The following is a 17,120-nucleotide window of genomic DNA, read 5'->3' on the forward strand; positions in this document are numbered from 1 at the left end:
TTTCAGCTATTTCTTTTGTGTCAGAGAAGATTTTATTGCCATTTTAGTTGGCAAACCTGGATTTGATTTGGGGTGTGAATCATTAATATATATCCAAAAGAGTTCTGTTGCATTTGTTTTGGTTTATTGTTTCAATAATTTTCCGAAAATGGGCACTGTTTTGTTGTACCATGATCTGTAATTTCCCTTTCTTTGTGATATTGATGTTTTGATTTTCTTATTATACCAATGAGACTCTTTTTTTTTTTATATATATATATATTTTGTGGAGCATGTTTATGAAGTATATCAGTTCTAAGAATGTCAAAATACAACATATCAGGACCTCCATCTGGATCCTGACATTACAAAGAAACTCTTCAAATAATGCCTTGGCTAATTCTAGTAGAAAATTATTCTCATAATTTTTTTAAAATAAACATCTGTATTTCATTTTCATGCTTTCCCTTTTTTGGCATATGTGAACCAATCTTGTGAATAAGACATGCTGGAGAGTGGTCATTTTCGGTGGTTAAGAGTTCTCTTCTAATATATCTTCAGGGTGAGTGGAATATACATGCCCAATAATAGATGAAGTACAATTTGTTTGCTTTGTTGATGTTTTCATAATGTAGCGAAGATTATATATTTGTCGGATTTAACCATTTACTACTGGTACAAGATTAAAAGTTTATATTTAATCACCTAAAAGAATCAGTTTCAGGTTTCCAGATGTTGAATTTATTATTTGATTTTCAAATTGATCAATCCATGAAGATTGGGCATCTGGTGGAAGATATATAGAGCAGGTTACAATTGATCTGGTGTGAGTTTACAGATTCAAAATCTAGGCATCACCTGTAATTTAGATCATGACATATATATATCACAAGTCTCTCCAGAACCAAACCCATCTGTTTGTAATTATCTATTAGGTATGCTTGAATTAAGAAATGCTTCACACAGTCCAAGAACTTACATGTTGCAGTCTTGATATAGTGCTATATTAATTTTTATCTGATTTAGGGAGTAAGTGGCATATATTTAAGCAGTGTTTCCCTTTATGCACATTTGTGCATCAGGGACGCATGCTGGAGAAAATTGACACACACATTTTGTTGCCGTGCGTTTTTTTGACGCAAAGGATTTTCATAATGTGATTAGGATTTATTTAATACCCAATGCATTGGACAATGGATGGCATTGTATATACTTCGAGCATGGGCATTGACTGGTTCCCTGCTTTGTTTGCTCCCTGCCTTGCGCTCCTCTATTCGTATAGCAGTGTGCAACGCAGGGAACATACGAAACAATGAACCAGACTAGCATAGGCAATGTTATGACGGAATAGCTTCCCCTAATCTCGCGAACTCTCACGCGATTTCCATCAAGCTCAGCAAGCTGTCATCTAGATGTTTAACCTCAATACATGTTGTACTAGAAAGTGATCTCCAGATTAAAACGTCGTGCACTAAAAATCATTAGCGAAGAAAGTGAAAGAAGCAGAACACAAAAGAGTAACTGTGGATCTAACTTTAATGAGAAACGGAGAAAATAATTCCCTTGACTGGAATATGGCACATCCATTAGGATTACCAGTGTGACTTCTGATGGCATGATTGCGAAGACTGTAAAAGTGACAGGGTTTTAGAATTTTTTTTAAATCTGCCCTCGTTTGCCACATGATATCTGGAGAACACATAACCCAAGACATTCTTTCACAACAAAGAAATCAGTAAACTTGCGGAGACAAATGCGTTATTTGGATTATAAAGTCAGCAGGTCATTGCAGATTTTGTTGGTTTTTAACTTTGCTGCAATAAAAGAAAGATCTTCAAGTTCAAGTGTAACTTATTAGAAAGATGAATCATTATCCTCCTTGATATTTGGATAAATGTGTTCTAGGATGAAGTACAATGAAACTGATGATAGTACACATTTTATGAAAGGCAGTAAATTATCTGCCATTTGGTTAAAAATATTTATTTGGCTTTTTGTATTGGCTTGTATGTAATGTGTTGGGCTATAATATTGCTTCATATTGATTATAAGGAGACTGTTAAAAGTACGACTTTAAAAGAAAAATGGACTAATAAAATTATTCTTTGAATGGACAATGCATTTGCTTGTTAATTGTGCATGCTGGTTTATCTGTATGTTTAGAGAGAGAGTATGTTGCGCAAGTTGTAATATCCTGTTTCAAGCTGAAAAAGTACGAGTCATATGAAAATTTGTCAGTACATTTTTGACCCCACATTTTTTATTTGACCCCCAGTTCTGACACCAAGGGTTTTTTTTACCGTCAATTTTACACCCCTGGGGGATACACTGATTTAAGGTTTCAGTTTTACAAGATTAAAATAAACACTATTATCTTCATCACTGCCCAAAAAACAGTTTTATCTTTTTGTGAAACCATTGTCATATTGAAGACCACCATTAGTAGTATTTGCACATCTGGATTCCTTATCATTAGTTGCATCATTATGCTCGTTCCAATCATAAATTGTCATGCACTGTGCATCAGTCTTTGTTATCATGCACTGTGCATCAGTCTTCATTATCATGCATGTTGCATCAGTCTTTGTTATCATGCACTGTGCATCAGTCTTTGTTATGCACTGTGCATCAGTCTTTGTTATCACACACTGTGCATTAGTTTTAATTATCATGCACTGTACATCAGTCTTCATTATCATGCACTGTGCATCAGTCATTATTATCATGCACTGTACATCAGTCTTCATTATCATGCACTGTGCATCAGTCTTCATTATCATGCACTGTGCATCAGTCTTCATTGTCATGCACTGTGCATCAGTCTTTATTATCATGCACTGTGCATCAGTCTTCATTATCATGCACTGTGCATCAGTCTTCATTATTATGCACTGTACATCAGTCTTCATTATCATGCACTGTGCATCAGTCTTCATTATCATGCACTGTGCATCAGTCTTTGTTATCATGCACTGTGCATCAATCTTCATTATCATGCACTGCATCAGTCTTTATTATCATGCACTGCACATGTCTTCATTTTACTTCTGTATCTTCAATTTCTGTTTTTAGATAATGAATTGCACATTGAAGATCTCTGATCATAACTATCAAATCACAAAGAACAGAATTTTCATGGCACCATGACTTGCATTATGTTTGAAAGAAGTCTCATTTATCTTGATTACTGTCATTATCTTCTATACTTTGATGAATTGTATCTGAGTCTACCTGGACAGGGGGAGAGGGAGATATTATATACTTAGGCACAATGTAGCTTGTGTCTGCATGTGCAGGTGAAGGTGTAAAGAACACGAGTCTGGTTTGGCTGGCACTACTTGGATTATCATTATCTTTTCATTAGTATAATTGTCTTCTACACTTTCATGAAATGCGTCTGGGCCTTACTGGACTTGGGGATATGGAGGGCTCAGTATTTAGGCACAGTGTAGGCAGTTGAGGATGTAATGAAATGTGGCCTGTATGGCTAGCAGTAGGATCATCATGCTGGCACTGACCTTTCTCTTGATAAACGTGATTGTTTTTATAGTGAATGTCTATGATTTTTTCTGTTTTCAAGGCTAGATCAGACTGGTTCTAGCAATTTTATATTTAATTTGATAGCTGTTCTGATACGGGATACAAATACAGATTTACATGCTCTGAATCTGTGCCTGTAAATTTAAAATCTCCACTTTCAATTTTGTATTCTCACACTTTGTCTTTTCTATTTCTTGCTTTGACTTTTTTGCCTCTCGTTTTAGTTTTTCATATTCTTTCTTCAGCTGCTTTTGATCTCTCATTTGATTTTTCAATCGTTCATTTTCAGATTTGCATTTTTGTAGATCCTTTATCATTTTCTTCAACTGTTCATTCTCCAATTTAAGATCTTTTGTTGCTTCTTCTTTAGCTTGCCATCTTGTATCCTGAAGAGTTTTTTCAATTAAGACGCACAGTGGTTGGTGATCAACATGAGAATCAGTATTATTTCTGATTACATTGTGACACTCTGTCTTCAGTGATATCAGGAGGTCATTTAGATATAGAATTGTTCTGTTGGGGTGTTGCAGATCAAAGTTAGAAGAATCAAAAATGAATCTCCTTGAATTATGGTGTGATTTCACAAGAGGGACTAATCCTTGTTCAATCACTTTCATAATTTTTCCATCAACTATGCTATCAGATTCACTTTCAAGCTTTTGGAATTCTTCTTCTATTTTTCTGCCAAGCCATGAATAGTCTTTTTCTAGTAGCTGTTTGAAAACATTAAATGCTCTTGGTCCCCTGGTTGGAAGGCATTTGATTAGTTCTGCTACCTTGGCCTCTCTGGTGGGTTGATTCTGAAAAGTTGATAAGGCAGAACTTTTCCAATAATACAAGCCCAATAGCAATGTGATCTAAGAAAGTACTGCATTACAAATTGTCCTTTTTCAGGCCAATAATCCTATGGATTTGATCATTTTCCTTTCATTAATCTTTGTTTCTATGCAACACATTGAGTTTTATCTCACCAACCTCTACCTTGATTAATCTTTATAGCTGGTTAACCTGTGATGATACGAAGAGGTTTATTAATTGGGATCAGAGGTCAAGGTCACAGGGATCCCATGCATGAAAATAATTTTCATAGATAACACATGTCCAACCAGTCGATCTGTTTCATATATGTTCTGCACAAAATGAGAGTTCTCAACCCTTTACCAAATTTCAAAAATTACCTTACATTGACTGTACAACAAGACTGATTGAATTTAGAACCAATAGTGACTTCTCCAGTTTTACATTAAAAGGTGTCTTTAAGGTTCCCTGTGTTGAATTTATTGAGTCCCTCTCGCTTTAAGATGTCCTTGTCATTTATTTTGTCACAATGAATATTACTTGCTTCTTTGCTTCGCCACAGTTTGAATTTTTTAATTAAATTCTTTTAAAATGCTACTTTAATTACACACTAGTACAGTAACTTCCCCTTCAGGCTACATTATTGTGAAATGTTAGAATGTCTAACTTGGTGCCTTCATGTAACTCCATTGTGGGTTGTTTCTTCTGAAATGCTGCACAGTTGAAAAGAATGAAGAATTTATTTTTCATTTTTGTAATTTGTGGTCCAGCCTTTATGTTTGGGATTATTAGTAGTATTTTCCTAAGCATTATTTACTACTGAGTGACCAAGCTGCTGGTATAGAATGATGAAGCAATGCCCAGATTCTTGTACATTTCAGTTCAGTCATTTCTTGCAGCCGCTAAACAGTACATATTGATTGTTACCACTTTCATTGTATTCAGTATAATAAAGTCATTAATTCTTTAATTTGTTCAATTCCCATGATCAGAGATCTGTTAAAACGTTAAACAATCTTACTAAATGAAAACCTTGCTGCATTGTTGGAGTGTTATAAACAAGCATCATGATGACTTAGAGGACTTGCTTAATAGTCAGCACAGTCAACACATGCTTGCAAATGGTAGTGACAGTATAGTGTGCCTTCTATGATGCACTGATGATATCTCCATGCACCTTTATTAGAATTTTACCCATGCTAATTGGTGCAAGAGTGCAGCTTGGAGAATACACTGGAGTTAGAGAAGGAGTGGTCAAAGAAAGTCACTGAATTGATCAAGATAAATGGTTGCTGGAAGTGAAATTTAATTCTAATGAACAACAATTTACCAGAACCCATAGATAATGGTTAGTAGCCCTGGGAGTACATGGAAGTCTGTTTTGCATACTAAAAGTGAAACTTCATGCACATACTGAATGAATGAAGAAAACACTTTCCATATACTAACTAGAATTCAACTGCATGCTTTTGCATTTCATTGACGGGTTGTCCTTCAGGTGCAAACAAATCTGTTGATTTTAAGGAAGAAGGTGAAAGGTCAAACCACTATGACACACCAAAATAAATTACTTACACTGTAACAGTATGAAATTCATTGCAAATAATGCTGGCCAATTAATATTTTAGCTCTTTTTCCAGTTAATGTAATGCATGCAATTTATATGCCACAGTGGAACATCAAATTTGCAGTGTTGTAAGACAATTTAAAGGCAGTGGTGCATTAGCTGTGTGAAAATGGACTTAGGATAGTTACTTTTTCTTTAACCACTTCGGTGGCCTAGTGGATAGAGCATCTGCCTCGGATGCAGGAGGTTGTGGGTTCGATCCCCGACCGAGTCATACCAGAGACTAACAAAAATGGTACTAACAGCTGCCTCGCTTGGCGCTCAGCATTAAGAGGTTAGTGTTACGACTGGTCAGCCTGGTGTCAAGATAATGTGGCTGGGTGGGACATCATGATACATGTCTGCGGCATGATGCCTGAGTGCTAGACATCACTATAAACTGTCACTCTGCAGACATCATAGCGATATGACTGAAAAGTTGTTAAAGCTATGTTAAAAATCCAAATGACACACACACACATACTTTTTCCCTTGGCCTCTATTTTCATACCAACGACTTTACACTTGAGTTAAACAATACACAAAGATTAGCTTTCAGAACATTTAGAAGACTTCACCATATTTCATTCATTGCTTAGTTAGCAAAAGACAGAAACAAAAAAATAAGCAGCAGGGGCAGGAGTAGTAGGCCCTGTATCTTTTCAAGGCAGCAGTATTTTGTAATTGCTGACCAATTATGGGATTTTGCTTTGGTAAGAGTGCTTATTGCTGTCCGGACAAAGAGAAGAGGAAGTGGCCTACACTTTTTTTATTCCAGTGATGAAAGTTATATATTTCAGAGCATCTTAATGCCCAGGTTGGACAGGTTAGTGCAGTTGCAAGTTTTCTCCCTTAGGTTGAAGTCCTGTTGTCATGAACAAAAATACAATGCAGCAATTGAATTTTAGACTTGTTAGTGATTCTCGTCATCTTAGCCAACTGAAACTGTTGTAACTAAGTATTGTATCATGTCCTGCCAATATAATTTAGTATTGTATCAGTAAGCCTACATGTCCTGCTTACACAAATATAATTTAGTATTGCATCATTAAGCCTACATGTCCTGCCTACACAAATATAATTTAGTATTGCATCAGTAAGTACCTTAGCTGTTGTGGTCAATTAGCTGTTCTTTTGCATGGATTTCTGGTTAAATTTTATCAAAATGTTTGCGGTACCTTATAAAATTAATATGCTTCGTGCAGTTATTTGAGGCAATTAATGGACACTGCCTTGATTGTAATGACTAGATAAGACATTTGTGTTTCAAGTAACTGATGTAATATGTGTTATTACCATAATTGTTTCTTGCATTTCTTCTGTTAGAATTTTCTTCACACGTAAAGCATGTAGAAATGCTGGACTGGGATTTAAGTCCCTCAGAAGGTCATCAAAGGATCTATCCAGTGCTTTCTTCTCTCTTGGTTCCATGATGACTGAGCAGTCCTCCTCTTGTGCTTCAGCTGGAAATAAGATACAATGAAATTTGATAGTTGGATACAATCATGAGGAATTATCTGATGACATTATGCGTCATATGATGACACTCTGCAACATCTTTTATTGGAGTGTTAGGAAATTTATATATTATACTATCCTAAATGCCTACTATCCAAAATGCTAACCAGTTGTGCCAGTCAGCATATATGATGCAATCTCTCATTTCTTGTAAAATTTTGAATTGAATACACTTAATTTTAGATTTAAACCCATATATATTCACTTAAAAGTTATGTCCAATAGAAAACATTAAAGACCCCAATCTCCAATAATATTATATGCTGGCAGATCAGGATATGTGATGTGTGTTCTACTGATAACTCCTAACAAACTGCATAGACCCAGATTTGCTAAAACACATTATGTGATGGCAGCTTTTGGTTTGGTGCAGTTTGCAGTTGGACTCAACTTGTAAGCAAATATATTCGGTACTTAATAATTTGAAACTGTTACTAGACACTAATATTTAATGAGTGTTGGGCGTAAATCTAAATTAATGAGTTTAAAGTTATGTTTGTGAACTTTTGTATTTCTTATGCCATAATATGAATAATTATTCCAAAAGAACGCTAGTTTGGCCCTTGTATCATTTTGTGACATTATTACATGTTTTAATTAGCAGACATTCAACATTGGTTAAATGGTATAATTTATTAGCACACATCCAACATTGGTTAAATGGTATATTAATTTATTAGCACACATCCAACATTGGTTAAATGGTATAATTTATTAGCACACATCCAACATTGGTTAAATGGTATATTAAATTTATTAGATTTGTAGCTCAATTTCACTATATTTTCTGACAGAGAAATGGATGAAATATTGAACTTTATGTTGAATGCAATACTTTATAGTGGCAGACCACTGAGTAAGCCATGTCAGATAGTCATCAAATGTTAAATACTGTAAGTGTTCTAATATTTTCTTTGCTTTAATTATTTTGTACAGAGTTGTACACATAAGGAATCTTAATTATTTTTTGTGGTACATTCTTTTTACATAGAAGTTTGTTTTGTTATTGAAAAATTTGTACAAGTGCCATCTGAAGAACGTTTGGAATTAAAGTATATACGCGAATATTATACAAAATGTAAGAAATAAAGGTGTTTTCTCAAAATATATTCAGTACTTATTTATTGCCTCATTTATTTATGCATATTTATTCTAAGAATTTCTCTCAAAGACCATCTTGTAAAAATATGTACTAGATTATTTTAATAGAATGTACACTAAATATTGTTTAATTTTCAAAAAGTGGTAGATCTCAGTTATAAAATATGTGTGCTAGACAGCCCTGAAAACAATGTTTTTCCCTACCACAGGTAGAATCACATGATTTTGGGTGCACTGGTCATCTTTATTTGCTGGGAATGCAGCTTTCATTATATTTGCAGAAAAAACAAATAGCATGTCAGAAGTCAAGTTGAATCATTTTGAAGTAGTCTTTATGAGATTTAAACTGAATGGAGTACAGATGAATATGAATATTTAAATCCAAAATATACATCTCTAAAAGTGAAGGTAAAGGAATATGGTATGTACTTTGTAAGTAATTTAAAATCATTATTTGGTTTTCTCTTTGATAAAAGCTTAAGATAAGCTGGGACACTTAAAAGTTAAAATGAGCAATTTGGCTTGTAAAGGTATTGAAATCTCTCTCTCTCACTCTGACAAAAGCAAACAAACTTCATTTGCTCATTTTTATTTAGTCCTATTGTGTCGTTGAGGCATAATTTGTTTGGATCAAAAGGTGAAGACTACAGGTGTGATGTCTGAGTCATAGTTGTCCATTTTAAAATTTCTCTAATGAAGTACACTTGTACATAATTAAATTTGAATATTAGCTTGTACAGTGAGGCTTTGGCACAATTCCATCAGAAGCATGTGAATTTAATATCAATGATTATGTAGATATTTTGGTGTCTCATCAATGTTTGGTCCATTAATTTTCTCACTTCTCAAAAATGTAATTAATTTTTACACACTAGTTTCTGTATTTTGTTAAAAGTAGTTGGGATGGAACATAAACAGTTAATTATAGGAATTATTATATGATCATTTTTTTCTCATTTAACTTTACATTGTCAAAATCGTGCAGCATTTTACAATATTGCACTCACGTTCACAACATATGTGCCCAATAGTGTATTAGGAACTACTTTGTAAACAAATCATGTACACTCACATAGTAGACACTTTACATTTGGGTTGATTAAATTTGTTTCTGAATGAACTGAAGCAGATGTTTCTTGACTGCCACATACCAGCTGCTTTGCCACATTCCGCGTTAACTTTTTTGATAGAGTGTTTTGGATTTAGGCTAGTTATAGATGCCAGACAGGGTCCTTGCAAATAACATGCAAGTTACAAGGCATAAACTGTTTTCTTTAGCTGGTAATAAGAATGGCAAAAAATATACTTACAGTTTCACATCCTGAATTTCCTCAAAATGTATTTTCTTAGTTCTGCAAATCCAAAATCCTGAAATCCTAGCTTTACCATACTTGCTGGACATGACAACAAAAATGAGCTCAAATGACCAGTTTAATGAGGCATTTCAGACATTAGACAAATCACATGCAGTTGTTTTCAGCCCATATGATTTGAGTATCATTAAGCATTCTATAGTCATAAGACACAATACAGTAGAAGTGAAAGCTAATTTCCTCAACTTACCAAAACTCTTTAAGTAAACAGTTGCCCCAGGGTCTGTACATACACATTACATACATCCCATACACCATGTTTTTTATACTTTCACCATAAAATGACAGCATATTATGTTATGATGGTGTCTGTCCAGCTGTCTGTTGCTAATTTTGTTTCCACAGATTAAGTTGACTTGTCCACCATCAGTAGTTATCATCTTTTGTGGAGATTTGCACTTTGGTTAAGGAAGAACCCAATCAATTTTGGGAACAATAGGTCAATGGTCATTGTCGATATGACTGAAAGAAGAACAATGGCTTCTGTACAATAACTGAAGTTCTACAGCATCTACAGTTACTAAAGTTTGTGGCTTGCATGCACATGGGGTAAGAAAGAAGTCTATCAATTTGGAAATCAAAGGTCAAGGTCACTAACTGAAAGCAGTAGATGATTTCTGCACCACAATATTTGTCCATTACAGGCCTGGAACAAATTTTGTGGATGGCCTGCATTTGGGATGAGAATGAAGCCAGTTGTAAAGCCTCAGTTGAAGAAACCAATACTTGACCCTATCAACTTAACAAGCTACCTCCCTGTTTCTAACCTCTAAAGTCATGAATGTTGTAATAATCTGTAGATAAAGTATAATAAAACTGAAGCCATTCTGATCACCACACAAAGATTTTCTCATTCCTATCCTTTACTTCAAATAATAAGTATCAGCAGCACCAACATTAAGTTCACATAATAGGTACAAACCCTAGGTGTCTCTCTCAACATTACTCTCAGTACATCAGCTGCATATCTGGAGCTGAGACGTATTGGCACAATGCACACTTGTATAATTCTAAGTACTCTAGACTGGACTATTATCATTCTGTTCTATCTGGTTTGTCTAAGCATCTGCTACAGAAAATTTAAGAAGTTTGAAACCCATCTGCTTGGATCATCCTTAGTGTACATTGTACCAAGAACTGAGCACTCCTCCCCTCTGCTTGGATCATCCTTAGTGTACATTGTACCAAGAACTGAGCACTCCTCCCCTCTGTTGTGTACCCTCTAATCGTTACCTGTTCACTCCAGAATCAACAAAATCAGTTCACTATGCCATATTTAATTGACTGCCTCCAGTCCTAACCTGCATGTACACCCACTTTATATACTTACACTCCTCTTCTAACACTCATATTTGCAATATTGCCAATATCAAAACGAAGTCATACAGACAATGTTCATTTGCATACCAGGGTCCAACTATCTGGAATGAATTGCTTGTTAAACTTAGACACAACAGCACTGTGATCTCATTCAAGTGTTCTCGTTCAAGAGTGTTCTTAAAACTCCCTGCAGGAACAGACTTAAAACTTAGCAATGCTTCCTTAGTTTAATTGTAGTTGCATGGTGTTAAACAGCTTTTGGAATCTTTTTCTGTATATATGTTTTTATGTGTTAACTAATATTGTAAAGTGCTTAAAGCTTCTAAAGATTAGGCACACTGTACTAAGTTCTTATTATAATCATTTGGGGGTCAAACGTAAACAATCACTGAAAGAAAAAAAATGATTTTTGTATAAAACTTCAGTCAGGACCATGTACCTGATGATGGTTTGTGGAGTGATTGTACTTAATGTATTGAAAAGGCCTTGTGAAAGGTTATGACCCAGTGGCTGAGGGAAAAAGTTGATTTTCCAGCTTGTCTTTTGTTCCAGAGTAAATTCCTTGACCAAACTTTGTTGATGGCTTACACTTAGGGTAATAAAAAAAAACTTATAAACCTTATAATTTCTGGGTTCAAAATATCTGAGGTAATGGTAATTACAGGAAGCTAATAAGAAAATAATAGTTTATGAACACTGAGTTTTGTTCAGGATGGCATACCTTGAATGTAAGCCCATGTCTGATCTTTGAAACAAAATATCAGTAACCTTGCTTATAATACAAAGAAGACAGGTACTAACAACAACTAACTTGATTATCTTCTCCCAAGACTTGTTTGAGGCCATGATCAAATAAAACTTTGCCATCAGACTTTGCCAGAAATGCACATCAGTTAAGTGCAATGCATTTTCAGTGTAGCAAGTCGACTTGTTGTCAGTTAGTGAATAATTTTTAGAATCTTTAGAGTGGAATAAAATAATGTTGTTGAAAGAAATTACATTATATAGTTTTCTGAAAGAAAAACAAACTTTTATAAATAAATTGTTTTAGGGAAGACTGCTGAAGCATTTAAGGATTATACTGAAACAGAAACAACAGCAAATCTAGAACTGAAAGGTTTTCTGGTACATTTATCAATTAGATATTTATTAATTAGATATATCAACATTTTCTTTTTTGTTACAATTTTTCATACCTCCTTTGAATATTTTTATATTAATATTACAAATATATGGCTGCTATGCTAATTTTCATGAACAGATGTCTGACAAGAACCTTTAGATTTTCCGGAATCCCTAATGCAGTGTCTTTACTAGTACACACCATGTAGGATTCAACTCAGCCTTTTGCCTCCATGACTGGTATTCAGTAGGACAGGGGGCCCCGAGTGGCCGAGTGGTCTAAAGTGCTCTCCGTTATGGATAACTGCCATCTCACCTCTGTCTGCGTGGGTTCGAGTCTCAGATTCGGCCAATGTGGGTATGTGAGAAAGCCTGCCAGTAGCTTCTCGTGGGTCGGTGGTTCTTTCCGGGGGTTTTCCCGGGTTCTTCCTCCACCATTAATACTGGCCGCCATGTATAACCTATCGTATGCTGAAAAATGGCGTTAAACCCTACAACAACAACAGTAGGACAGTGGGCTGGTCGGTTGGTTGGTTGTTTGCTTGCTTGCTTGCTTGCATGACCTTTAAGAAGCACTTTCAGCATATTATTGGCTATAGTAGACTGAGGAAAAGGGAGTTTAGTTCATCTCCCAAGGACACACTGAAGCATCTGACCCTGGGCTGCCTTGGGTAGGTATTAAACCTTCAACCCGTGAACTAGGAGTCTTATACTCTGTCAGCTTAACTACCATGAATAGGCCAGCTGCTGTGGGTTCTACCATTAATCTTGGCCTTCCTGATGCAGTGATATGGTACAGTAAAACAGTTTTTGGACTGACTGCCAGCAAATAGTCTTCTCAAGAATGGCATCTGTTTATATGAGATCATCACATTATTTGATACAGTTGGTATATGCATGAAAGCTTTGTCCTTGTGACAGGTGGTCTTTGGAAACTATTTCAATTAGATTTTATTGTTCTGCTTTGATACATTATTTTGATGTCATACTGACCCAACGTTGAGGTATTTTTGTTTGGTGTAGAACCAATTATGCATGGAGTGTTGTTACAAGAAAACTTTGATTAAGCATAGAAAAATAACTAATGTCATTGAAGCATAAAATGTCTTTTTTATTAGTTTAGAGCAGTGATGCAATCAAATCAACTGATCAGTTAAAGCATGAAAACTAGTTCATCTTTACATGTACCTCTTTTTCAGTTCTAATGTGGTTCTGATATAAGGCATATGTCTGCTCAGTAAAAATAACAAAAACAAAACACAAACAAATATTTAAATTACTTAACATAAAGGACTATTCATCTGTTTGGAGATTGTTGGACTGGCTTTATAACTTTTTCATTATAATTTCTTCATTTATTTCATAGTTTTCATATCTTTTTTACTATTCAAGACATGAATTGCATGTGTCTGGTCTTTTTGACATTACAGATATGTAAAACATATCATTTTGGTATCCACACCATTTTTAGATGGTACAAAATCATGTTTTTAGAATAAATTCTTTCTCATATCCTCGAGTAGTGTAAGGCACTCACCTTTTCAGATCACTGTCTCCCCCTTCTCTGCATGGGTTTGAGTCCCAGGTTTGTCCAGCTTGGGTACATGAGAAAGCTTGCCAGTAGCTTAGTATGAGTTGATGGTTCTTCCCAGGATTTTCTGGTTTCTTCTTCCACCAGATACGCTGGCGGCCATGTATAGCCTATCATGTGCTGAAAAATGACATTAGGCACAAAACAACAACATCCTCGTATCTTCTTTCCATGAAAGTTGATTAAATTAGACACCAATGGAAACAATAGTTGGTCACATGTATATTCAATATATTTAAAAGCCCCAAGTTTATGTCAACAGATTATCACATGGAATAAACAATGTTTTAGGTCTAAATCTAGGTCAGTAGATTATCACTGGTTTAGATAATGTTATAAAGGTCAGTAGATTATCACTGGTATAGATAATGTTATAAAGGTCAATAGATATCACTGGTATAGATAATGTTATAAAGGTCAGTAGATATCACTGGTATAGATAATGTTATAAAGGTCAGTAGATTATCACTGGTATAGATAATGTTATAAAGGTCAATAGATATCACTGGTATAGATAATGTTATAAAGGTCAGTAGATATCACTGGTATAGATAATGTTATAAAGGTCAATAGATATCACTGGTATAGATAATGTTATAAAGGTAGGCAGATATCACTGGTATAGATAATGTTATAAAGGTCAGTAGATATCACTGGTATAGATAATGTTATAAAACCACAAATCAAGGTCAAGCATCAAGTTGTTTGTAAAGTGTAGGTAAAATACCATCATATGATACTTACGGCTTATTGGTCAGAAGTTCATTTTGTGACGATCTTGTAATCAGTGTGCATATATCCCATATACTTCATCTTTTCTCAAGAACCGAGATCTCATTCTCAACTGGAGATTTGCATAATACAAAAAATAGAAATGAGATAATTTAAAACTTTGACCTGATTTGACTGTAAAACTTGAACTGTTGTGTATGTCTAATTGCCTACATGCTATTGTTCAGAGAAGACAAGAGACTTAATTGCTTTCTTTTTGTCACACATATAGAAAATTTGTCTGTTGATTGACCTGTCTTACTTAATTTAGGGTAGACAATATAGAAAAATAGGTACAAGTTCTTATAGGGGATTTTAGAATAAGTTTCAGTTTCTGAAATACAAAAGAAAATATTGACTGAGCTAATTTGCTAATTAGTAGTGTTGGAAATTTAATTAAAATCAGTTGGAGACACTTTCTTTAGTTTTAATGAACAGTGTAATTGTTTGCATAATTGTTAAGTAATGGTTAAGTCGTTTCAAGAGGAATGACTAATAACACATTTGTCATCTGCAATTTACTAGCTATATAAGCTAGGTGCTTAAGTGGTTCTTAACAAAGGAAGACTATTTTAACTGGAATCTTTTATTCATATTTTACTTTTCTTTGCAGATTTAGTCCCCCAAACAAATCACATGTGGAAAAGAAAACTTGAATTATATTATTTGATTAAAGAAAGTAAAATTCAAATGCCTGGTTATTTGACTTTGTCAGGCAGTATTTGGTTATTAGTCACACCACTGATTATTACAACTGCAATGCCCTGATTTCCAGTTTAATACACTGTCAGCATGATAATTTACCTATTATAGTAATATATGTTTGTTTTAGTTTATTTTCTTTTTATTTTCATGCATGAGCTTATTCCCTGTACAACAATTATAATCTTTGTAGCGTATGATTTCTCATAAACCCAGGAAAAGTATTGGGTATAAATAGAATAGAAAGGTTTGGGTCTTTGAATACAAGGTTTGTTAGTTAAGGGATTAAAAACATTTAAGACTTGTGAGGCTTTTCAACCCTGAGATGAGGCTTTTCCACCCAAAGATTTCTTGTATGTGAAGACACTTACTTTGTAGTTTATTTGTCCTGTAGCCTCAGAATAAAGAAAAAAATAATCAGAGATATGATTCCATTTCAGCATTGGTTAGCCTTGTTCTGGTCGCACATTGACAGCATCACTGTGAGGTATTAAACAGCTATGACCTCTTGGTACATGACATCATATGGCCTTGTGTGCATGACATTATTTGGTCCTATGTACATGACATCATATGGTCTTATGTACATGACATCATTTGGTCTTGTGTGCATGACATCATTTGGGGGGCCCCGAGTGGCCGAGTGGTCTAAAGTGCTCTCCATTATGGATCACTGCCATCTCACCTCTGTCTGCGTGGGTTCGAGTCTATCATTCTGCCAATGTGGGTATGTGAGAAAGCTTGCCAGTAGCTTCTCGTGGGTCGGTGGTTCTTCCTGGGGTTTTCCCGGGCTCTTCCTCCACCATTAATACTGGTCGCCATGCATAGCTTATCGTGTGCTGAAAAATGGCATTAAAACCCCACAACAACAACAACAAAATGACATCATTTGGTCTTATGTACATGACATTATTTAGTCTTGTGTGCATGCCATACATGTTTTGTGTACATGACATCATTTGGTCTTATGTACATGACATCGTTTGGTCTTGTGTACATGACATTATTTGGTCTTGTGTGCATGACATACATGTTTTGGGTACATGACATCATTTGGTCTTATGTACATGACATCATTTGGTCTTAACCGCTCCAGTGGCCTAGTGGTTAGATCGTCCGCCTCGGATGCGGGAGGTCGTGGATTCCATCTTCGGCTGAGTCGTACCAAAGGCTTACAAAAATGGTACTAACAGCTGCCTCGCTTGGTGCTCAGCATTAAGAGGTTAGTGTTAGGACTGGTCGGCCTGGTGTCAGGATAATGTGACTGGGTGGGGCATCATGCTACATGTCTGCAGCATGATGTCTCAGTGCTAGACATCACAATAAACTGCCACACTGCCGGCATCATAGCAATATGACTGACAAATTGTTATGGCTATGTTACAATTCCAAATCACACACATACTCAATCGGTCTTATGTACATGACATCATTTGGTCTTATGTACATGATGTTATTTGGTCTTGTTTGCATGACATACATGTTTTGTGTACATGACATCATTTGGTCTTATATACATGACAATTTTTGGTACTGTGTGTATGACATTATGTGGTCTTATGTACATGACATCATTTGGTCTTATGTACATGACATCATTTGGTCTTGTGTACATGACATCATTTGGTCTTATGTACATGACGTTATTTGGTCTTGTGTGCATGACATACATGTCTTATGTCCATGACATCATTTGGTC

The 17,120-nt window shown here is 35.2% G+C and overlaps 2 protein-coding genes across 6 annotated transcripts in view; one reads left to right on the forward strand and one right to left on the reverse strand.

Annotated features, from left to right (window-relative positions):
• The window catches only part of LOC149808534 (uncharacterized), a 185,706-nt gene that overhangs the window by 121,711 nt on the left and 46,875 nt on the right, over positions 1-17,120 (forward strand). The gene's annotated exons all lie outside the window — the stretch shown is intronic.
• Positions 1,622-7,419, reverse strand: LOC149808535 (uncharacterized). The gene is made up of 2 exons (XM_089950807.1): positions 7,220-7,419; positions 1,622-4,319 (listed from the first exon to the last, which is right to left on the reverse strand). Exons 1-2 carry the CDS (start codon positions 7,352-7,354, stop codon positions 3,633-3,635), a joined length of 822 nt encoding a protein of 273 aa, XP_089806933.1. The 5' UTR covers positions 7,355-7,419; the 3' UTR covers positions 1,622-3,632.

The sequence above is a fragment of the Sinohyriopsis cumingii genome, chromosome 1 (assembly GCF_028554795.1).
Source record: "Sinohyriopsis cumingii isolate HCF-2022 chromosome 1, ASM2855479v2, whole genome shotgun sequence".
Lineage (NCBI taxonomy): Eukaryota > Metazoa > Mollusca > Bivalvia > Unionida > Unionidae > Sinohyriopsis > Sinohyriopsis cumingii.